Raw genomic sequence first — 19065 nt, forward strand, 5'->3', positions numbered from 1 at the left:
TGATCGCATTTTCACCTACATTGAGCAACTCTTCAAAATATTCCCTTCATCTGCCCAAGGCATCCACAGGATTCACCAGCAGTTTTCCTGACCTGTCCAAAATACTTGTCATTTCCTTCTTACCTCCCTTTCGAAGACTGCTAATTACACTCCAGAATGGTTTTCCAGCAGCTTAACCCATAGTCTCCAACCTGTTTCCAAAGTCTTCCCATGATTTCTTCTTGGATGCTGCAATTATCTGTTTGGCTTTGTTTCTTTCTTCAACATAACTTTCTCTGTCTACCTGGGTTCTGGTATGTAGCCATTTTTGATACGCCTTCTTTTTCCTTTTACAGGCTGCCTTGACTGTATCATTCCACCAAGCTGTTTGCTTCATCCTACTTTTACACACTGCTGTTCCAAGACATTCTTTAGCCACTTCTAGTACTGTGTCCCTGTATCTTGTCCATCTTATTGATAGTAAGAACTATATCCAAAAACAATTATTTGTTGAGACATGGGTCATTATGTAGCTATCTATCTGATGACACAACAGGAGGTGTGCATTCACAGAAATTTCTTCCTCAAATTAAGGCATATGTTTGATACTAGTACACTTCTTTCAGCCAGTGCTGCCCTCTTTGCCTGTGCTAGTCTGCTTTTCATGTCCTCTTTGCTTTGCCCACCATGAGTTACTTTGCTGGCAGACTTCCTTCACTTCATTTATTTTGTGGTCACTAGTTCTTGTGTGAAGTTTATTGCTGATCTCATTTTTGCTAAACCTCATTACTTTTGTCTTTCTTTGGTTTACTCTCAATCCGTATTGTGTCACTGACTGTCCTGTTCTACTTCACTTTCACTAAGGATACCAATGTCATCAGTAAATATCACTGATATCCTTTCAGCTTTAATTTTAACTCCGTTCTTTGAACCTTTCCTTTGTATCTATCATTGCTTCTCTGATGTACAGATTGAACGGTGAATGTGAAAGATTGTATCACTACCCCACACCCTTGTAATCCAAGAACTTCATTCTTCATCTTCCATTCTTACTGCTGGCACTTACTTCCTGTACGTATTATCCACCTTTCCCTACAGCCTACTCCTATTTTGTTCAGAATTTTTAACATCTTGCACCATTTTACATGGTTGAATGCTTTTTCTATGTCAACAGCTCCAATGAACATGTCTTGATTTTTCTTTAGTCCTCTGACACTGTGTAATGATCATAGAGAATGCCAGACCATAACTACTTTCTCCCCTTACAGCCTTACATTTTATCAGCAACATTCACCATGCATGCTCTATGAAAGAATACATCAATGCCTATCTATCTATTCTATCGCTTGCACCTTGTCCCATGGTTACGCAGGATCGGCCATGGTTAATCGGATTTGGCATGTTAACGGTAAGGGGTGGCCGGATGCCCTTCCTGCAGCCACCCTGTAAACCCCCCCCCCCCCTCCCAGGATGCAATTAATGTACCCCAACTGTCTGTGTCTAGTGGAATCCATAAAATAGTGTGAACGTGTTCAGATGTCTGCGAGCTGTGGAACTGAGGTGGAACATGTGAACTAGCCCAGTATTCAACTAGCGGGATGTGGAAAACCGCCTAAAAATCACATCCAGGCTGGCCGGCACACCGGCGCACGACGTCAATCCGACGGGCGGATTTGATCCAGGGCCGGTGCGCCTACCCGAGACCAGGAAGCAGCGCGTTAGCGCTCTCAGTTACCCTGGTGGGTCAGAATACATCAATGCCTAACCATCCTTTAAACCACAAAAAGTGGCTCATCTGAAAAGGTTACTCACCAGCACCAGCAGTTCAGTCTTGGCACTGACATGTAATGCAATGACGGGCTGTTCCACTTTAGCACGTTGCTTAGACATCATCCTCAATTGCATGTAACATCTCTCTCTAAATCACAAACTTTATTATTTCAGAAACATTGTATCTCTTGAATGTAAACTCATTGTCATTCATTAAGGCAGCTATTATAAATCACTTATTTTACACTTTATAGCATCGCTTTACATGAATAAGGACAACTATTATTTTCCTTATCTACATATTCTTCTTCTATACCTAGTTCGACAGTGCATATGTCTCATGGTATGTACTGTAGTCTTGCATTTATGACATTCATGGTAATGTGCCTCAGAGTAATTATCCAATGTGTACCCTCATATATCCAGCTTATAGAACACTAGCAAATGTTCTACACTTGTTGGCCACAGCCTCCAATTTCAGGTGTACAATAATTCATAGACAGGCATTTTGTGGCTAAAATGAGGCATATCCACAGAGCCAGCCTAATTTTTTATTATCAAACTGATTAAGAAGTAGACAGATTGCAAGATCACCCAGTAATTGGCAGAATGACACATATGTGACATATGAGGCAGTCTTAAATCCCTTCACCCTCACACAAAATACTGGAAGAGCTAAAGATGATAGTGGAGTCTAGTAGTCTCTTGACAGAACAAAAAATGGCTGTGGTTGAAATGTGAATTATGCGCTATGTTATGGTTATGATACTAGACTGTTGCATGGGGGGTCGCGAGTTCAAAACCCACCTTAAATGTAAGATTTACCTGACACATTCCACATCATTACGAAGTGTCGTATTCATGATCTATGGAACAAATACTAATCTAATCTAATCTAATCTGCAGGAACCACTCACATTACAGGGTGTACAGATCTGCTCATAAAAGTACAGAGCACTTGTAATTGTGACTGTAGTAGAATGACTAACACCTCTCTGACACTTAGCATAAGAGCATAACCTCTAAAAACAAACAAGAAAACTGTGCTGCATCATTCATAGCATTGCCAACCTAGTAAAGGCACTTTATTTTGTAATGTCGACTCAAGGGCAGTAAGAAGTCAGTAGCTGAGGCATAACGCATTCATAGCTCATTGGTACAGCCAGCGGTGTAGCAGAAAACTGCCAGGCAACAAGGTTTGTCCATATCTGGCTTAGTGTGATAAGTAACAAACCACTTTGGGAAGCACATTGTACTGCTCAATACCATGACTATCATTTCATTTAGGGCAAGTAATCATCCAGATTTCAATTAACAGACTAATTAAAATGTCATAACAATGTCTGAACCAGTAATCTCTAACTTGTACATGATATAAAATGTAAATAACTATGAAACATCGATACATTCAATTTGAAGAATTTGATTCATTGGTAGGAATGTTGGAAATTATCATATTCTGTTATAACAAACTTGCAATGAAATAATGTAATACACTGTTCTTTTCATTTTTATTCAAAAACATCTGAAACAGAGTCTGGAACAAATCAAATCATAAACTGTTGTTATCCATCTGTATAAAAAGTGTATGCAACTGAAGTCACTAATTTTCAAAGTAATTAAGTCAATTTGAGGTATTATGCCAACCAAAACATGTCAACAAATCATCGAAAGATACTTTGTGTAAAAGAGAGTGCTGCTGTTAATACTATTAGAAATCTCTATCCAAATGTATATAGAAACATGGCAGGAGAGTCATGCTTAATTTCACCTAATGGAATTACAGAAAAAAATAAGTTTATCATTCATTTTACATAACTGATGTAAATTCCTTTAGTAATATTGTAATTTGGTTAAATCTGATATCTAAAACTGATTAGAGTATTTGGAACTATAATGTATGCAAGTCAGTACAACTGGATGTCATTATTTTTAACTGTAATATTGAAAATCTATAATAGCAATAACGAAAAAATTGTTAAAGCCAGCTAACTGGTGTTCTTTGTTGATCAGAGTTTCTGTGACAAATCACGTCACTCTGTGCTGTAAATACAGCAACAAAAAAGTGAAAAGGCGTACCTTTTTTGTAATTCACACAGCGCACTGAATGGAACTAAAATGAGAATCCAGTTCTCAGTAAGAATGCCAGGATAACAAGCAGATCCCAAGATAAGTATTCTGAGTTACACGCTACACCACCCATACAGACTGTTCATATTTTGAATTTTAAATGTCTTCAGTTTATGTAAACTTATTTTTATTTCAAGATGATGATGTTATGTCGCAGAAGTGATTTGGAATATTTAAGTGTTACCCTAAATGAAAAAGAGATATCAAAAGTAAAAATTTTTTGTACTACTACATTAATTTTTTAGTCTGTTCAAATTACAAAATTGATGGACTGAACCATTCACAGTTCTTTATAAGATATGTATGGATCTTAAAAGAGCACAGCAAGCTGTTTACCACTTAATATCAAGTCCAAAGGCCTTCAATTTCACTCGCTGACTGTAATATGCGAAAAGGGAGTCTATCAGGTGTGTATAATATATGTCTCATTTTCTGCCACCACCTACCAGGCAGCTAGAGTGACATTCCAAAGGTCATCACAGTGTATCGGTGTAGAGTGAGACCAGTTTTCTTACATGGTTCCTTTTGTCTCTGCATATCTATTTTCAATAAGGTTCAGGCCAATCGAGTAGAGAAATTTCATTCCGGTCTGCAAACCAGTCCTGCACCATCACTGACATGTGCATAGGAGACTGGTTCAACTGGAAAGAGATTATTCTCTCATAATATAATTGTTGCACTGAAGGGAGCATAATATTATTCATAACATGGGTATACTGAGCAGCATCACGTCGATCACATACCCTATGAATCATTTGAGGTCCACAGGACCACACCCACCCCCAACTGTGACAGATATATGCCCACTGTGAGATGACTTATGGATGCATTTGGAAACAAAATAGGAACACTGGGGCCTATGTACTCATACCAGACCATCATTTGCTGGTGAGAATACAGATTTGTCAGATAATATCATGTTCCATCAGTCACAGTTGACATTATTTTCAGCATATCGTAATCTGTAGTTGTTGATCACCATAGATCCACTTCTTGATGGTCACTTTTGTGTAGTCCAGCCTCTCAAAGACAGCACCAAGCCATATCAACCGATCTGGGAAATGCAGTGGTACATTTGAACCACACCATTTAAAAAAAGGATTTTGCTGTGACATGTTGACAAGATTATCATCCTGAACAGGTGTTGTTACAAGTCAAAGTTCAGTTCCCACATGCCTACTTGATTCTTCTGTATTTCAATAACATTTTATCTATCATCATGCAGTGCTCTCCGGAACCGTGTAATACTGATGAAACTGTGTGAATAATTCTCATGCATTATGACAAACAGAGATAGTAAATTTTCAGTTTTTGGCTCTAGGGAGGTCATTCTCCACCAGAAGTGACTCCCATTGTTTTATACCCAAAATTCCATTGCATTTTCTGTGGGAAATTAGCTGTGCATCATTGAAATGTGTTTCGAATAATACAATTGAGGATTTCACAGACAACACAAAGAAGAATGTCTCTCTTATGGTGCATGTGAGGATTCGTACACAAGACACTCTACATATAAAGCTTTCAAATTGTTTTATTCAACTACAGTAACCACTAAAGAACTTATTTCATCATGATCATTTCCTAGGGACTTTGTCCCACTTCAATGCGGAGTCGGCCTTGTTACTAAGGATTTGGCAATGTTAGTGTCGGAGGGTGGCCAGATACCCTTCCTGTCGCCACCCCATACCCGCCAGGATGGAATTAGTGTACCCCAACTGTCTGCGTCTAGTGTAAGTCATGAAACAGTGCGAACGTTTTCAAATGTCTGCGAGTTGTGTAGATGAGGCGGGACATGGAGACCAGCCCAGTATTCACCTAGTGGGATGTGGAAAACTGCCTAAAAACCACATCCAGGCTGGCCAGCACACCGGGCCTCGTCGTTAATCCACCGGGCAGATTCGATCCGAGGCCGGTGCACCTACCTGAGTCTAGATAGCAGCGCATTAGCACCCTCAGCTAACCTGGCGGGTCTACTAAAGAACTTATATCTATTCAGTTATCTATTATCTATTGATAATACTAGAATATTCTATTTGCAAAAAGATGATGTGCCATTTGTAAAAGATCTTGAAAACTGACAAGATCAATTTCCTGTAATCTTTGAAGTAATATTTCCTCATCTGTATATTCTCCACCTAAATGAAAAGATATGTCCTGTTGCATTTCATTCGTGTCAGTACTGTACCAAACTTTAACCTTGGCTGAGATTTCCGACAACCAATTTTTGTGCTGTCAAGTGTACACTGCACACAACTTCATGTGTGCTCTTAACTCAGCTAATGCAGAGGTGACTCTGCAAAGTTGTTGCCGGAGCATTTTACTTTACACATGAAGCACTCCTTGACTATGTGCCTTCAGTTCAGTTAATATATTGTTTTTTATAGTTATTTTTTACTTTTTTCCTCCCGACACTGCAAAATATTTCAATCGTGATACATGACACTAGTAAATTAGCAGCTACTGCCATGATCCATTGTGGCTTTTGTAGTAGAATAATCTTATGGATATAGAATCAAATATGGTTTCTGATCTATCCAAGTCCATCATATTACAGTGCAGCTAACTGTACAGTCCACTACCTTGTTTTTACTATTAAATTAATCATCTTTCACTCTAATCACTGCACTTTATAAAGAATTCTGCAGTGCAACATACACTCCTGGAAATGGAAAAAAGAACGCATTGACACCGATGTGTCAGACCCACCATACTTGCTCTGGACACTGCGAGAGGGCTGTACAAGCAATAATCACACGCACGGCACAGCGGACACACCAGGAACCGCGATGTTGGACGTCTAATGGCGCTAGCTGCGCAGCATTTGTGCACCGCTGCCGTCAGTGTCAGCCAGTTTGCCGTGGCATACGGAGCTCCATCGCAGTCTTTAACACTGGTAGCATGCCGCGACAGCGTGGACGTGAACCGTATGTGCAGTTGACGGACTTTGAGCGAGGGCGTATAGTGGGCATGCGGGAGGCCGGGTGGACGTACCGCTGAATTGCTCAACACGTGGGGCGTGAGGTCTCCACAGTACATCGATGTTGTCGCCAGTGGTCGGCGGAAGGTGCACGTGCCCGTCGACCTGGGACTGGACCGCAGCGACGCACGGATGCACGCCAAGACCGTAGGATCCTACGCAGTGCCGTAGGGGACCGCACCGCCACTTCCCAGCAAATTAGGGACACTGTTGCTCCTGGGGTATCGGCGAGGACCATTCGCAACCATCTCCATGAAGCTGGGCTATGGTCCCGCACACCGTTAGGCCGTCTTCCGCTCACGCCCCAACATCGTGCAGCCCGCCTCTAGTGGTGTCGCGACAGGCGTGAATGGAGGGACGAATGGAGACGTGTCGTCTTCAGCAATGAGAGTCGCTTCTGCCTTGGTGCCAATGATGGTCGTATGCGTGTTTGGCGCCGTGCAGGTGAGCGCCACAATCAAGACTGCATACGACCGAGGCACACAGGGCCAACACCCGGCATCATGGTGTGGGGAGCGATCTCCTACACTGGCCGTACACCACTGGTGATCGTCGAGGGGACACTGAATAGTGCACGGTACATCCAAACCGTCATCGAACCCATCGTTCTACCATTCCTAGACCGGCAAGGGAACTTGCTGTTCCAACAGGACAATGCACGTCCGCATGTATCCCGTGCCACCCAATGTGCTCTAGAAGGTGTAAGTCAACTACCCTGGCCAGCAAGATCTCCGGATCTGTCCCCCATTGAGCATGTTTGGGACTGGATGAAGCGTCGTTTCACGCGGTCTGCACGTCCAGCACGAATGCTGGTCCAACTGAGGCGCCAGGTGGAAATGGCATGGCAAGCCGTTCCACAGGACTACATCCAGCATCTCTATGATCGTCTCCATGGGAGAATAGCAGCCTGCATTGCTGCGAAAGGTGGATATACACTGTACTAGTGCCGACATTGTGCATGCTCTGTTGCCTGTGTCTATGTGCCTGTGGTTCTGTCAGTGTGATCATGTGATGTATCTGACCCCAGGAATGTGTCAATAAAGTTTCCCCTTCCTGGGACAATGAATTCACGGTGTTCTTATTTCAATTTCCAGGAGTGTATTTCATGCATTCATCTGCCAATAATGCCACAACTGCTACCATCACCCAAATATCACCACCAATCACACCCTGTCCCCTCCACACCCTTCCTCCCTTACCCATTTCCTCTCCTTTCCATTTCCACTAAAAGAAGAGCACGGATCAAGATTTTTTGATAACTGAGTTATTAGCCACAGAGCACAAGTTCAGACTGGTCAAGGATGAGATCAGAAAATCAGCCACAACTAGGTGCAAAAGAACCATGATATCAGTCGCCTTATATGATTAAAAGTGAACTTCTTTTTATATTTTGTGCTTTTCCTCATTACAGAGGCTTTTTATATTTTGTGCTTTTCCTGATTACAGAGGCTTATCTCCAACATAATAATTTACTCGGAAATTAAAATACAATGAATACATGTTCTTAAGCTATATTTTCAAAATATTACTTCAGGTGTCAGATGGTTTCCATTCATTTTAATTCTTCCCCCTTCCTCATATATCCTTTGGCTTATTTATTTTCAGCTTACACTCACTTGCTTCCTCGTTGCCTCCTACTTCAATATTTGTTGCAGACCCAATGTCCTCCACTGATTTGGTTTATTATTATTATTATATTATTATTATTAGGATAGATTGCTACCCAGCATGTAGAGGAGATGTCTAGTCAGAGAAGCACAATGACAAGACTGCTATACATTTCGTCTTTCAGCCAAAAGACCTCCTTCCACAGTAGAAAACATACGCATATTCACACAAGCACAAAGCGAGAGCCCCCTCCCCTCCACCACCTCCACCCTGCCCTGCCCTCCTATCACTGGCCACTTGTGAGAGTTGTGCTTGTGTAAATGTGTGTACGACTTCTACTCTGGAAGAAGACCTTTTGGCTGAAAGCTTAAAAGTATAGCAGTTGGCAGTCTTTTTGTGAATCTTGAAGTTTTCCCGGCATACTGAATATTCTATGAGATTCCGGGATTGCAGCCGGATCATGTTGACTTCTTGCCACAATATGTTGGTTCCACCATTTTCAGGTGTCCACCATTTGAAATCTCTAGTTCACCATGTCCCTCTAAAGCAAAAATTGGCAAGGAGATGCAAGCATATTAGTGGCCATCAGTGGAGCATTCTCTATCAAAGTCCACGCCCTCTGCAAATACTGTTCCATCTGTGGCATGCAGGCACATGCGTAAAGGTGAAACTACATGCCCACCCTATCAGAATGCATGCACCTGGAACTAAAAGCAAATGTCAGATGTCATCAGACGTGTCATTGTGAGTGAAATGTTTTCTCTCAGAAGAAATTACAGAGATCAACAGGTCCCGCGCCTTGTCCAGTTGGAAGTCACCATCAGACTTTATTAAGATCTTGTGCTAGGATATTTCCACAGATTCTTTAATTACTGAATCCCTAAAGGATCTTGTCGGGGTCAAGATTTCTGTGGCAGAATAATCAATAGAGTGTCCTGTGGAAATACAATACTCAGCTACAGCCAACTTACTGGACTGCAAAGGGAGAGTGTGGTGCTCTTGTTCAATGCACCTTGCATGTACTGTCTGACCTATGTATGCCACACTGGCAAGGAAATTGGTTAATTCCAGCTTTCCACAGCCCCAGATCATCCTTTACTGAACCGCGAAGAGCACTGATCTTCACTGGTTGCCAGAAGATTACTTTAACTTTTATGTTTCCTTGGAATCCTGGGTACTTTAGACGAAAGGTTGGCGAAATGTGGAAGGAATGTTCTGGACTCGAATAGCTCCTTATCTTCTTGACATTGTGAGTGGTCACGTTTCTTCCTCCTTAGTGCTGTATTAATCTGATACGGAGAGTAGCCATTGTAGTCTTCCAAAGGCTCATAAAAAGGAGATTCCATTACGGCCAATCCTCAGTAACATCAATGCCCCCACATATGATTTGGCTATACATCTTGCCTCTCTAATGAGACATTCTGTGGGGAAGTGTGCGCACCATGTCTGCAACTCTGCTGACTTTATCAGTAAACTGAAGTCACTTCAACTCAATGAAATTGACTTATTGGTGAGCTTCAAGGTCATCTCACTTTTCACTAAGGTTCCTCTTAATCCCTTTGTCACTCATCAGAGTGACAGAGTTCATGGCCAATATAACAGCACTTTTTCATAATGTCCTTTCCTCAATCTATTTTTTATTTAAAAATGAAGATTTGAACAAAAAGACAGTGTTGCCATAGATAGTCCTCTCTCCCCTGTGCCATCAAATTTTTTTATGGAAGGCTTCAAGGAAAGGGCACTTGACTCAGGAGAACATAAGCCGAGAGTCTTCTGGTGATATGTAAGTGACACATTTGTAGTGTGGCCTCACTGCGAAGAATAACTGCCATGTTTCTTGCAACATCTGTATTCAATCCACGAGGACATCCAATTTACGATGGAAATAGAGAAGGATGGTTGCTTACCTCTTTTGGACGTCTGTTGATAGGAACCGGATGTGTTGTTAGGGCATTCTGTCTACCATAATCCCACAATACGGTGCTCTGTCTGCAAGTGTCGAGTTGTCATCACCTTTCACAAACTACCGGCATCCTTAGAACATTGGTGTACCAGTCAGATGTTGTTTCTGATGGAGACAGCCTTACAAAGAGCTAGAACATCTACTGGTAGTGTTCAAAGATAATGGTTACTCTCAACATCAGATTAATACAGTGCTAAGGAGGAAGAAACATGACCACCCACAACATCAAGAAGATAAGGAGCTGGCAGGATCTTAAGGAAACACCAAGTTAGAGTAATCTTCCAGCCACTGGTGAAGATTAGTGCTCTTCACGGTTCAGTAAAGGATTATCTGGGACTGCAGAAGGCCGGAATTAACAAAATTTCTTGCCAGTGTGGCAAAGCTTACAGAGATCAGATGATACACACGGTGCACGAAAGCTGCATTGAACACCAGCACCACATCCGCCTTTTGCAGCCCGGTAAGTCAGCCATAGCTGATCATTGTATTACCACAGGACACTCTTTGGATTATTCCCTCACAAAAATCTTGGCCCCCAACAAGATCCTTTTGGGGTCCAATAATTAAACAATCTGTGGAAATACGTGTAGTATGAGATACTAGTAATCGTGATGGCTTTCAACTGGACAAGGCCGGGGACACATTTATCTCTGCAATTTCTTCTGAGAGACACCTGACATTTGCTTTTAGCACCATGTGCGCACATTACTACAGAGGACAGACATGTAGTTTCATCTTTATGCACACATCTATGTGCCACAGGTGAAACAGTATTTGCAAAGGGTGTGCACTTTGATAGATGATGCTCCTGTGATCCAGCCAATGCTCATTAGTCTCCGTGGCAATTTTTGCTACAAAGCCAACACTGTGAACTAGCAGTCTCCAGTGCTAGACACCTGAAGATCGCTGAATGGTTGTCAGCAGAAATATTGTGGCAAGAAATTAACATGATCCGGTTGAAATCCCAAAACCTCATTGTAGTCTGTTTGTTGTGCCTCTGTATGACTCAACATCTCCTCTACATGGTGGGTAGCAATATGTCCTGTTCACATTATTATTGTTGTTGTTGTTGTTGTTGTTTATTATCATCAACATGAGCATGGCTGGAGACAAAGTATAGTGGAGGGTATTGGTCATAAGTTTTCTGGAGGAAGGAGACTGGCATTTTTCTTAAGCAATCTCTGCAAACTGCAGAAAATCTAAATCAAGATGAATGCAACAGTACTTTAACCAGTACTTTCCTGAATATGACTTCTTGTTTATGACTGCACCATCTCAGTTGATTCACACACTAACAGACTTACACTTGTCCCATCAACATTTGCTTTATTTGCATCACATCTCATCCTAAATGCCTACTTCAATTATCATATCAAATTGTGTGAGCCATACTCTCCTTTAAAATTTAGGCACATATTTGTTTCTTTTCTGTTTCCCTCTCAGCCTGGAGTACACGATCTGTGATCTGGCTAATGTTACCACTGTTTCCAGCAAATATTAATTACTTACATAGCTTCTTTCATCATCATCATCATCATCATCATCATCATCTATTATTATTATTATTATTATTGACTTTTTTTTCTCAGACATAAGTCTGGTTAAAAATGGAACGTGACGCGGACCTCGGTCAAGCGTGACTTCCTTGTAACTGTATGGTATATGTTATATTGCATTTAGGAACTTTCGGGTAATTGAACATGTATCAATAATTACAGATTTTTGTAGTTGTATATATATGTTTGGATGTAGCTGTATTGCATTGATGTACTGGTGAATATTGTGAGGTATGACTCCTGTAGTTGATAGTATAATTGGGATAATGTCGACTTTATCCTGATGCCACATGTCCTTGACTTCCTCAGCCAGTTGGATGTATTTTTCAATTTTTTCTCCTGTTTTCTTCTGTATATTTGTTGTGTTGGGTATGGATATTTCAATTAGTTGTGTTAATTTCTTCTTTTTATTGGTGAGTATGATGTCAGGTTTGTTATGTGGTGTTGTTTTATCTGTTATGGTTCTGTTCCAGTATAATTTGTATTCATCATTCTCCAGTACATTTTGTGGTGTGTACTTGTATGTGGGAACGTGTTGTTTTATTAGTTTATGTTTTATGGCAAGTTGTTGATGTATTATTTTTGCTACATTGTCATGTCTTCTGGGGTATTCTGTATTTGCTAGTATTGTACATCCGCTTGTGATGTGATCTACTGTTTCTATTTGTTGTTTGCAAAGTCTGCATTTATCTGTTGTGGTATTGGGATCTTTAATAATATGCTTGCTGTAATATCTGGTGTTTATTGTTTGATCCTGTATTGCGATCATGAATCCTTCCGTCTCACTGTATATATTGCCGTTTCTTAGCCATGTGTTGGATGCGTCTTGATCTATGTGTGGCTGTGTTAGATGATACGGGTGCTTGCCGTGTAGTGTTTTCTTTTTCCAATTTACTTTCTTTGTATCTGTTGATGTTATGTGATCTAAAGGGTTGTAGAAGTGGTTATGAAATTGCAATGGTGTAGCTGATGTATTTATATGAGTGATTGCTTTGTGTATTTTGCTAGTTTCTGCTCGTTCTAGAAAGAATTTTCTTAAATTGTCTACCTGTCCATAATGTAGGTTTTTTATATCTATAAATCCCCTTCCACCTTCCTTTCTGCTTAATGTGAATCTTTCTGTTGCTGAATGTATGTGATGTATTCTATATTTGTGGCATTGTGATCGTGTAAGTGTATTGAGTGCTTCTAGGTCTGTGTCACTCCATTTCACTACTCCAAATGAGTAGGTCAATACTGGTATAGCATAAGTATTTATAGCTTTTGTCTTGTTTCTTGCTGTCAATTCTGTTTTCAGTATTTTTGTTAGTCTTTGTCTATATTTTTCTTTTAGTTCTTCTTTAATATTTGCATTATCTATTCCTATTTTTTGTCTGTATCCTAGGTATTTATAGGCATCTGTTTTTTCCATCGCTTCTATGCAGTCGCTGTGGTTATCCAATATGTAATCTTCTTGTTTAGTGTGTTTTCCCTTGACTATGCTATTTTTCTTACATTTGTCTGTTCCAAAAGCCATATTTATATCATTGCTGAATACTTCTGTTATCTTTAGTAATTGGTTGAGTTGTTGATTTGTTGCTGCCAGTAGTTTTAGATCATCCATGTATAGCAAATGTGTGATTTTGTGTGGGTATGTTCCAGTAATATTGTATCCATAATTTGTATTATTTAGCATGTTGGATAGTGGGTTCAGAGCAAGACAGAACCAGAAAGGACTTAATGAGTCTCCTTGGTATATTCCACGCTTAATCTGTATTGGCTGTGATGTGATGTTATCTGAATTTGTTTGGATATTAAGTGTGGTTTTCCAGTTTTTCATTACTGTGTTTAGAAACTGTATCAATTTAGGATCTACTTTGTATATTTCCAAAATCTGCAGTAACCATGAGTGGGGTACACTATCAAAGGCTTTTTGGTAATCAATGTATGCGTAGTGTAGGGACCTTTGTTTAGTTTTAGCTTGATATGTCACCTCTGTATCTATTATCAGTTGCTCTTTACATCCTCGTGCTCCTTTGCAGCAGCCTTTTTGTTCTTCATTTATAATTTTGTTCTGTGTTGTATGTGTCATTAATTTCTGTGTGATGACTGAAGTTAATATTTTGTATATTGTTGGTAGGCATGTTATGGGGCGATATTTAGCTGGGTTTGCTGTGTCTGCTTGATCTTTAGGTTTCAGATAGGTTATTCCATGTGCAAGTGTATCAGGGAATGTGTATGGGTCTGCAATGTAACTGTTAAATAATTTAGTTAGATGTGAATGTGTTGAGGTGAACTTCTTTAGCCAGTAATTTGCTATTTTATCATTTCCAGGGGCTTTCCAATTGTGTGTAGAATTAATTGCTCGGGTGACTTCATGTTGCAAAATCATCACTTCAGGCATTTGTGGTATCATCTTGTATGTGTCTGTTTCTGCTTGTATCCACCGTGCATGCCTGTTATGTTGTACCGGGTTTGACCATATGCTGCTCCAGAAGTGTTCCATGTCTGTTATGTTTGGTGGATTGTCTATTTTAATGTGTGCGTTATCCATTGTTTGGTAAAATCTCTTTTGGTTTGTGTTGAATGTTTGGTTTTGTTTCCTTCTATTTTCACTTTTTTTGTATCTTCTAAGTCGTTTGGCCAATGCTTGCAATTTCTGCTTTTTTTCATCTAATTGCTCTATTGCTTCTTGTTGTGAGATTTTACCTAACCTTTTTCGTTTTTTGTCTGATATTTCATTTCTTATAAATTGTGTTAGCTGTCCGATGTCTTTTCTCAGTTTTTCTATTCTGATCTGTAACCTGTGTTGCCATGCTGGTTTTGTGCGTTTCTTCTGTGTGTTGGTTTGTTCTGATCTCTGCCTAGTGTGTATATTTAGTGTAGTGAGTGCTCCTATATAAACCAGTAGTTGTAACTCTTCCATAGTTGTGTTTTCATTTATTTTGTTGTGTATGATTGTGTTGATAGTTTTTATTGTTGTTTCGACTTGTGGGTTATTTGGCGGTCTATGCAAGAATGGTCTAATGTCTGTATTTGTGTCTTTGTATTCTATATATGTCAGCTGAAATTTCTCTTCTATATCTAACACATGTGTCTCTTCGTGTTCTATTTGTGCTTGTTCTGGTGGCTGTCTTAAGATTTCGTTTTCCTCTGACTGTTTAATTGATGCGTGTTGGTCTTTGTTTGTTTGCTCTGGGATGTTTGAGTCCATTACTGTGTTTTCTTCCTCTTCTGATTGCACATTATTTTGTTCCAGTATTTGTTGTACTTGTTGTTTGATGTTTTCTAATTCTGACTGGGGTATCCTGTTATTTTTGATTATTACACGGATCTGATCAGCTAGTCGTTGTTCTGTTAAAAATTTTAATTCCGGGTATCTGGTAATAAATGTTGTGTATACTTGTGATCTGTATCCAGTTGTGTTGGTTCCTAGGTTTGTTGCTTGGTAATAACAGAACATGAGGTGTCGATTAACTTCATCTGACCATCTCATCCTCTGTCTTTGTTTTCCTTCTAGGGTGGTTGCAGGAAGTATATCCTGCAAAACACCTCTATTCGGATTTAAATCCTTTTCCAGTTGGCTAGCAGTGTCGTTACCATTGTGGGCGGGCATAGGGTTCAAGCGTCGTCCCCGACCATGACGGCACTTGTCCGAGGCTTCTTTAGTTCTGTCCTGAACCAAGTAATCACACTAAAAGGGGGGTTAGCCCTATTAGTGGTTTGTTCTTTTCGTCGCCTTTTACGACTGGCAGAACATACCGGAGGCCTATTCTTTTCCCGGGCCTCCACGGGGTTTATTATTATTATTATTATTATTATTATTTAAAATATATTTTTTGAACCCAACTGATCACAACTGCTAAAGGAGCCTCTTTGCGAAGTTGATGACACCAGCAATGAACACTGTGTTTGTTTTATTGTTATGGTCTATTTATTTTTAAAAAATGCATAACAGTACACTAAAAATGATACAATAAGCAAGCAAACATGCATCAATTCATCCTTCGCACCATGCATTTAAAATGCATTAATACAATCAAAACCTACTATACTGTCTTTTTCTGATTGTCATGCATTTACGCCCAGTTTTTATATAAACAAAAAAAGCTGATCAAGAATTAATATTGTTTTATTTTCATTGATATTTACTACTGAGCCCTAGTATTTACCTCATCACTTTTAAAGTAGTCTCATTTCACCTCAATGCACTTTTTTTTTGGCATTTCTGCTAGTTCTTGAGTATATGATTGAAGCCAGTCTTGGTAGAACCTCTGAGAAATGTCTAATCTTTAGCATTGTTCCCTACTTCTTAAATCAAATTCCCAAGAGGAGTATTATTGGTGATGAGAATAGAAAGGAAAGAGCTGGGAGCAGAGTGGCACTGTATGGTAGATGATAGATGAATGTGGCCAAACATCCAAATATAACACCCCCCTCTCGCCAAACTGATTTGTGAAGAAATACCGTGCACTATGATAGCTAAATTACACGAACCCAGAGAAAATAGAGCTGGTTTATCTGTAGTGTTATTCCTAAATGACGTGAACAAATATCTGTTAGCACTCCTGTACGGAGAGGGAACAGCATGTTGGTAAATCATTCCCTTATTCTTTCAAGATATCAATATGCAGCCATCAATCATTATCATTCAGCATTGGGAAATGTTGTGCTCAATGAGAAACTGATGAAGATGAGCATGCATAACTAGGAAGACAAAGTGTTTCTCTAATATGTAAGTGAATGAGTATAAAGCTAACCATTTATCATCATTGAAAAACATAGCTTTTGTACTGATGTTGATTTTTGTGACAGTGCAGATAAAAATACTGATGATTTGTGCTTTATAGAAAACAATTTTACTATCCAATAATGCTCTTATCACAGCAACTGAATTTTCCGTAATCAAAATGGAAGCAGCGTATATAATAAACAGCACATTAACCAAAATGTATGACACAAGTGGGCACCAGCTAATACAAGACCCAGTTCTTCGTCGATAAGGAATGTAACTATCGAGGAAGTTCAGGAGACGTGTCAACCTCAGTCTTGATCAACCTTTATAAATTCAATAACTTCTACACCATGCTGCATATGAATTCCTCTAATGTTTAGAAACTGTTCCATGTCCCAGCTATTAAAGCACTCTATTAGTTCTATATTTTCATGCCATTTAATTTTTTTTATTTGAGAAGATAATTTAATTTCACATGATACCTACAACAAAAACTGTCTTTCTAATAAAGTATAACTAGTTTTGACAATGAAAATTTATAGTGCAGTCAGAAACAGTACTTTAGTCTAGCTTTTACCTCAGAATGGCAATGAACATGCTTTAAATTGTCTTTTGTTTTTTCTTCACCATCGAAAAAAAATTGTTATTGCCAGCCACAATATTTTATAATTTAAGTATATCTTACACAATGCATTCTGAGCAATAATGTCGGCAAAGTATTCTCGGGGAGGGGGGCGAGTGATGGGACTGTAACTGATAGTAATAGGTGAGAACATTTAAAACATTTAAAGTTATCAAAATGATGAAGTACCACACATATAAGAAGCATCGTGTTTACAGGTTTTAAGTATACAATCTCGGGAGGGGTGGTGGTGAAGAGGACGACACATTTGGTAAACAGTTTTTTTTTCTTTTTTTTTTTTAATGTATGGGAGATAGCTTCACTAAATAAAAAACATGATCTGTAAAAACAGTTTGATTTTTTTTAGAAACCATTGTTTTACAACTTAAAACTTTCAACAGTTATTTCACAGTAGATAAAATAATAAATAAAAAGTTTTACACACAAAGAAATAAAAGACTGTTCTACTATATCAAGTTACTATAATTCCAACAACACATTAACAAAATGCGAGGACTGTGACAGTGTGCATATCAAATCTTAAGCTTTTGAAATAGACTGAACCTCGGTTTTGAGGATAATGAGAGAGAAAAATAAAAAGAAATATAAAAGAAGTGGCAAAAGGGCACATATGTCAACTATATCTCCATTTCAAGCGAGATTCAGAACATATAATATTATGCATGTCTCAGATCTTCCCTGTTCACCCTCACTGTGGAAAATTTGGAGAGCCTAAAAAGCATTCTTCTGTTTGTACATGGGAAAATCTTACCTAAAAAGAGAAAACAGGAAAAAAAAATTATTTCAGTGATCTAAAACTGGAAAGTGTTTACTAGTAAGCTGAAACTGGAAGACTTCTTCATTATGCACATTATCAAATCACATCCTACTCAAGCATTCTTTCTGTACTTCTCTTTTCCTCAGCACTAGAGTCAGTTACTCAGATGTTCTTTAATCGATTCAGCTATCATTGCAAATGTCTACCTGCTCCTTTTCTTCCTTATACTCCCTCACCCCCATTTTTCCCAAAAAAAGGGTCTAATATCAAAAGCTTCAGGTTTAATATTCTTGTTTTCATATTGTTACTTCCCTATCACAGTCCATGTATCAGCTTAGTGTTGGCCTCTTCACTATCTCAGTTTAATTTTCAGACACCAATCTTTATAGTTACTAACAAAAATTTATTGCAGAAAATGGATAGAAGGTACCTACAACTTGCTGAAATTGCTAATAAATTAATTTACTAACTATGTATCTTCCAATTGAATAAATCTGAAAGAACTTAAAAAATTCATATAGGTTAGAATAATGTATACTGAAGTACTTACCTCTTAAGTTCACCGCATGGAAAAACATTTTGGATGATCTGTCAAAAGCAACAAAACAAAACAATCAATAGGGTAATAATATTAGCAGACGCATTCTAGTGTACTACAGTGAAATAAAAACCACACTTTTTACAACATTACTGTTTTATTATTATTCACATGTCTTGCTTATTGCTAAACTATTTTAATATACTAATGTTAGATTATTCCCCACATGCCCTTTTCTTTGTATCATACAGGCTTTTAATCTGTCATACTTTGGAGTTGCAGAACAGACTTATTCACTGGGATTTGGAGTGGCACCATTCATATTCTGCTGACATAACAAGTGGACCTTACAGACTAGCCCTCATTGATTTTCTTCACACTTTCAAGATGTAAAGGTCAGTGCTTGGACATAAATTTTGTATAGCAGTAT

The 19065-nt window shown here is 39.0% G+C and overlaps 1 protein-coding gene across 3 annotated transcripts in view; it reads right to left on the bottom strand.

Moving 5' to 3' along the window:
- Positions 1–19065, bottom strand: part of LOC126187400 (alpha-tubulin N-acetyltransferase 1-like) — a 108198-nt gene that overhangs the window by 15948 nt on the left and 73185 nt on the right. For 2 of the 3 annotated variants that reach the window (XM_049928459.1, XM_049928458.1), the window contains one exon: positions 18648–18685. In XM_049928459.1, coding sequence (XP_049784416.1) covers positions 18648–18685 — 38 coding nt within the window. Of the gene's footprint in view, positions 1–17658; positions 18092–18647; positions 18686–19065 lie in introns of those variants that run through there. The other variant, XM_049928460.1, reaches the window with a different exon arrangement.

The sequence above is a fragment of the Schistocerca cancellata genome, chromosome 5, assembly GCF_023864275.1.
Source record: "Schistocerca cancellata isolate TAMUIC-IGC-003103 chromosome 5, iqSchCanc2.1, whole genome shotgun sequence".
Taxonomy (NCBI): Eukaryota; Metazoa; Arthropoda; class Insecta; order Orthoptera; family Acrididae; genus Schistocerca; species Schistocerca cancellata.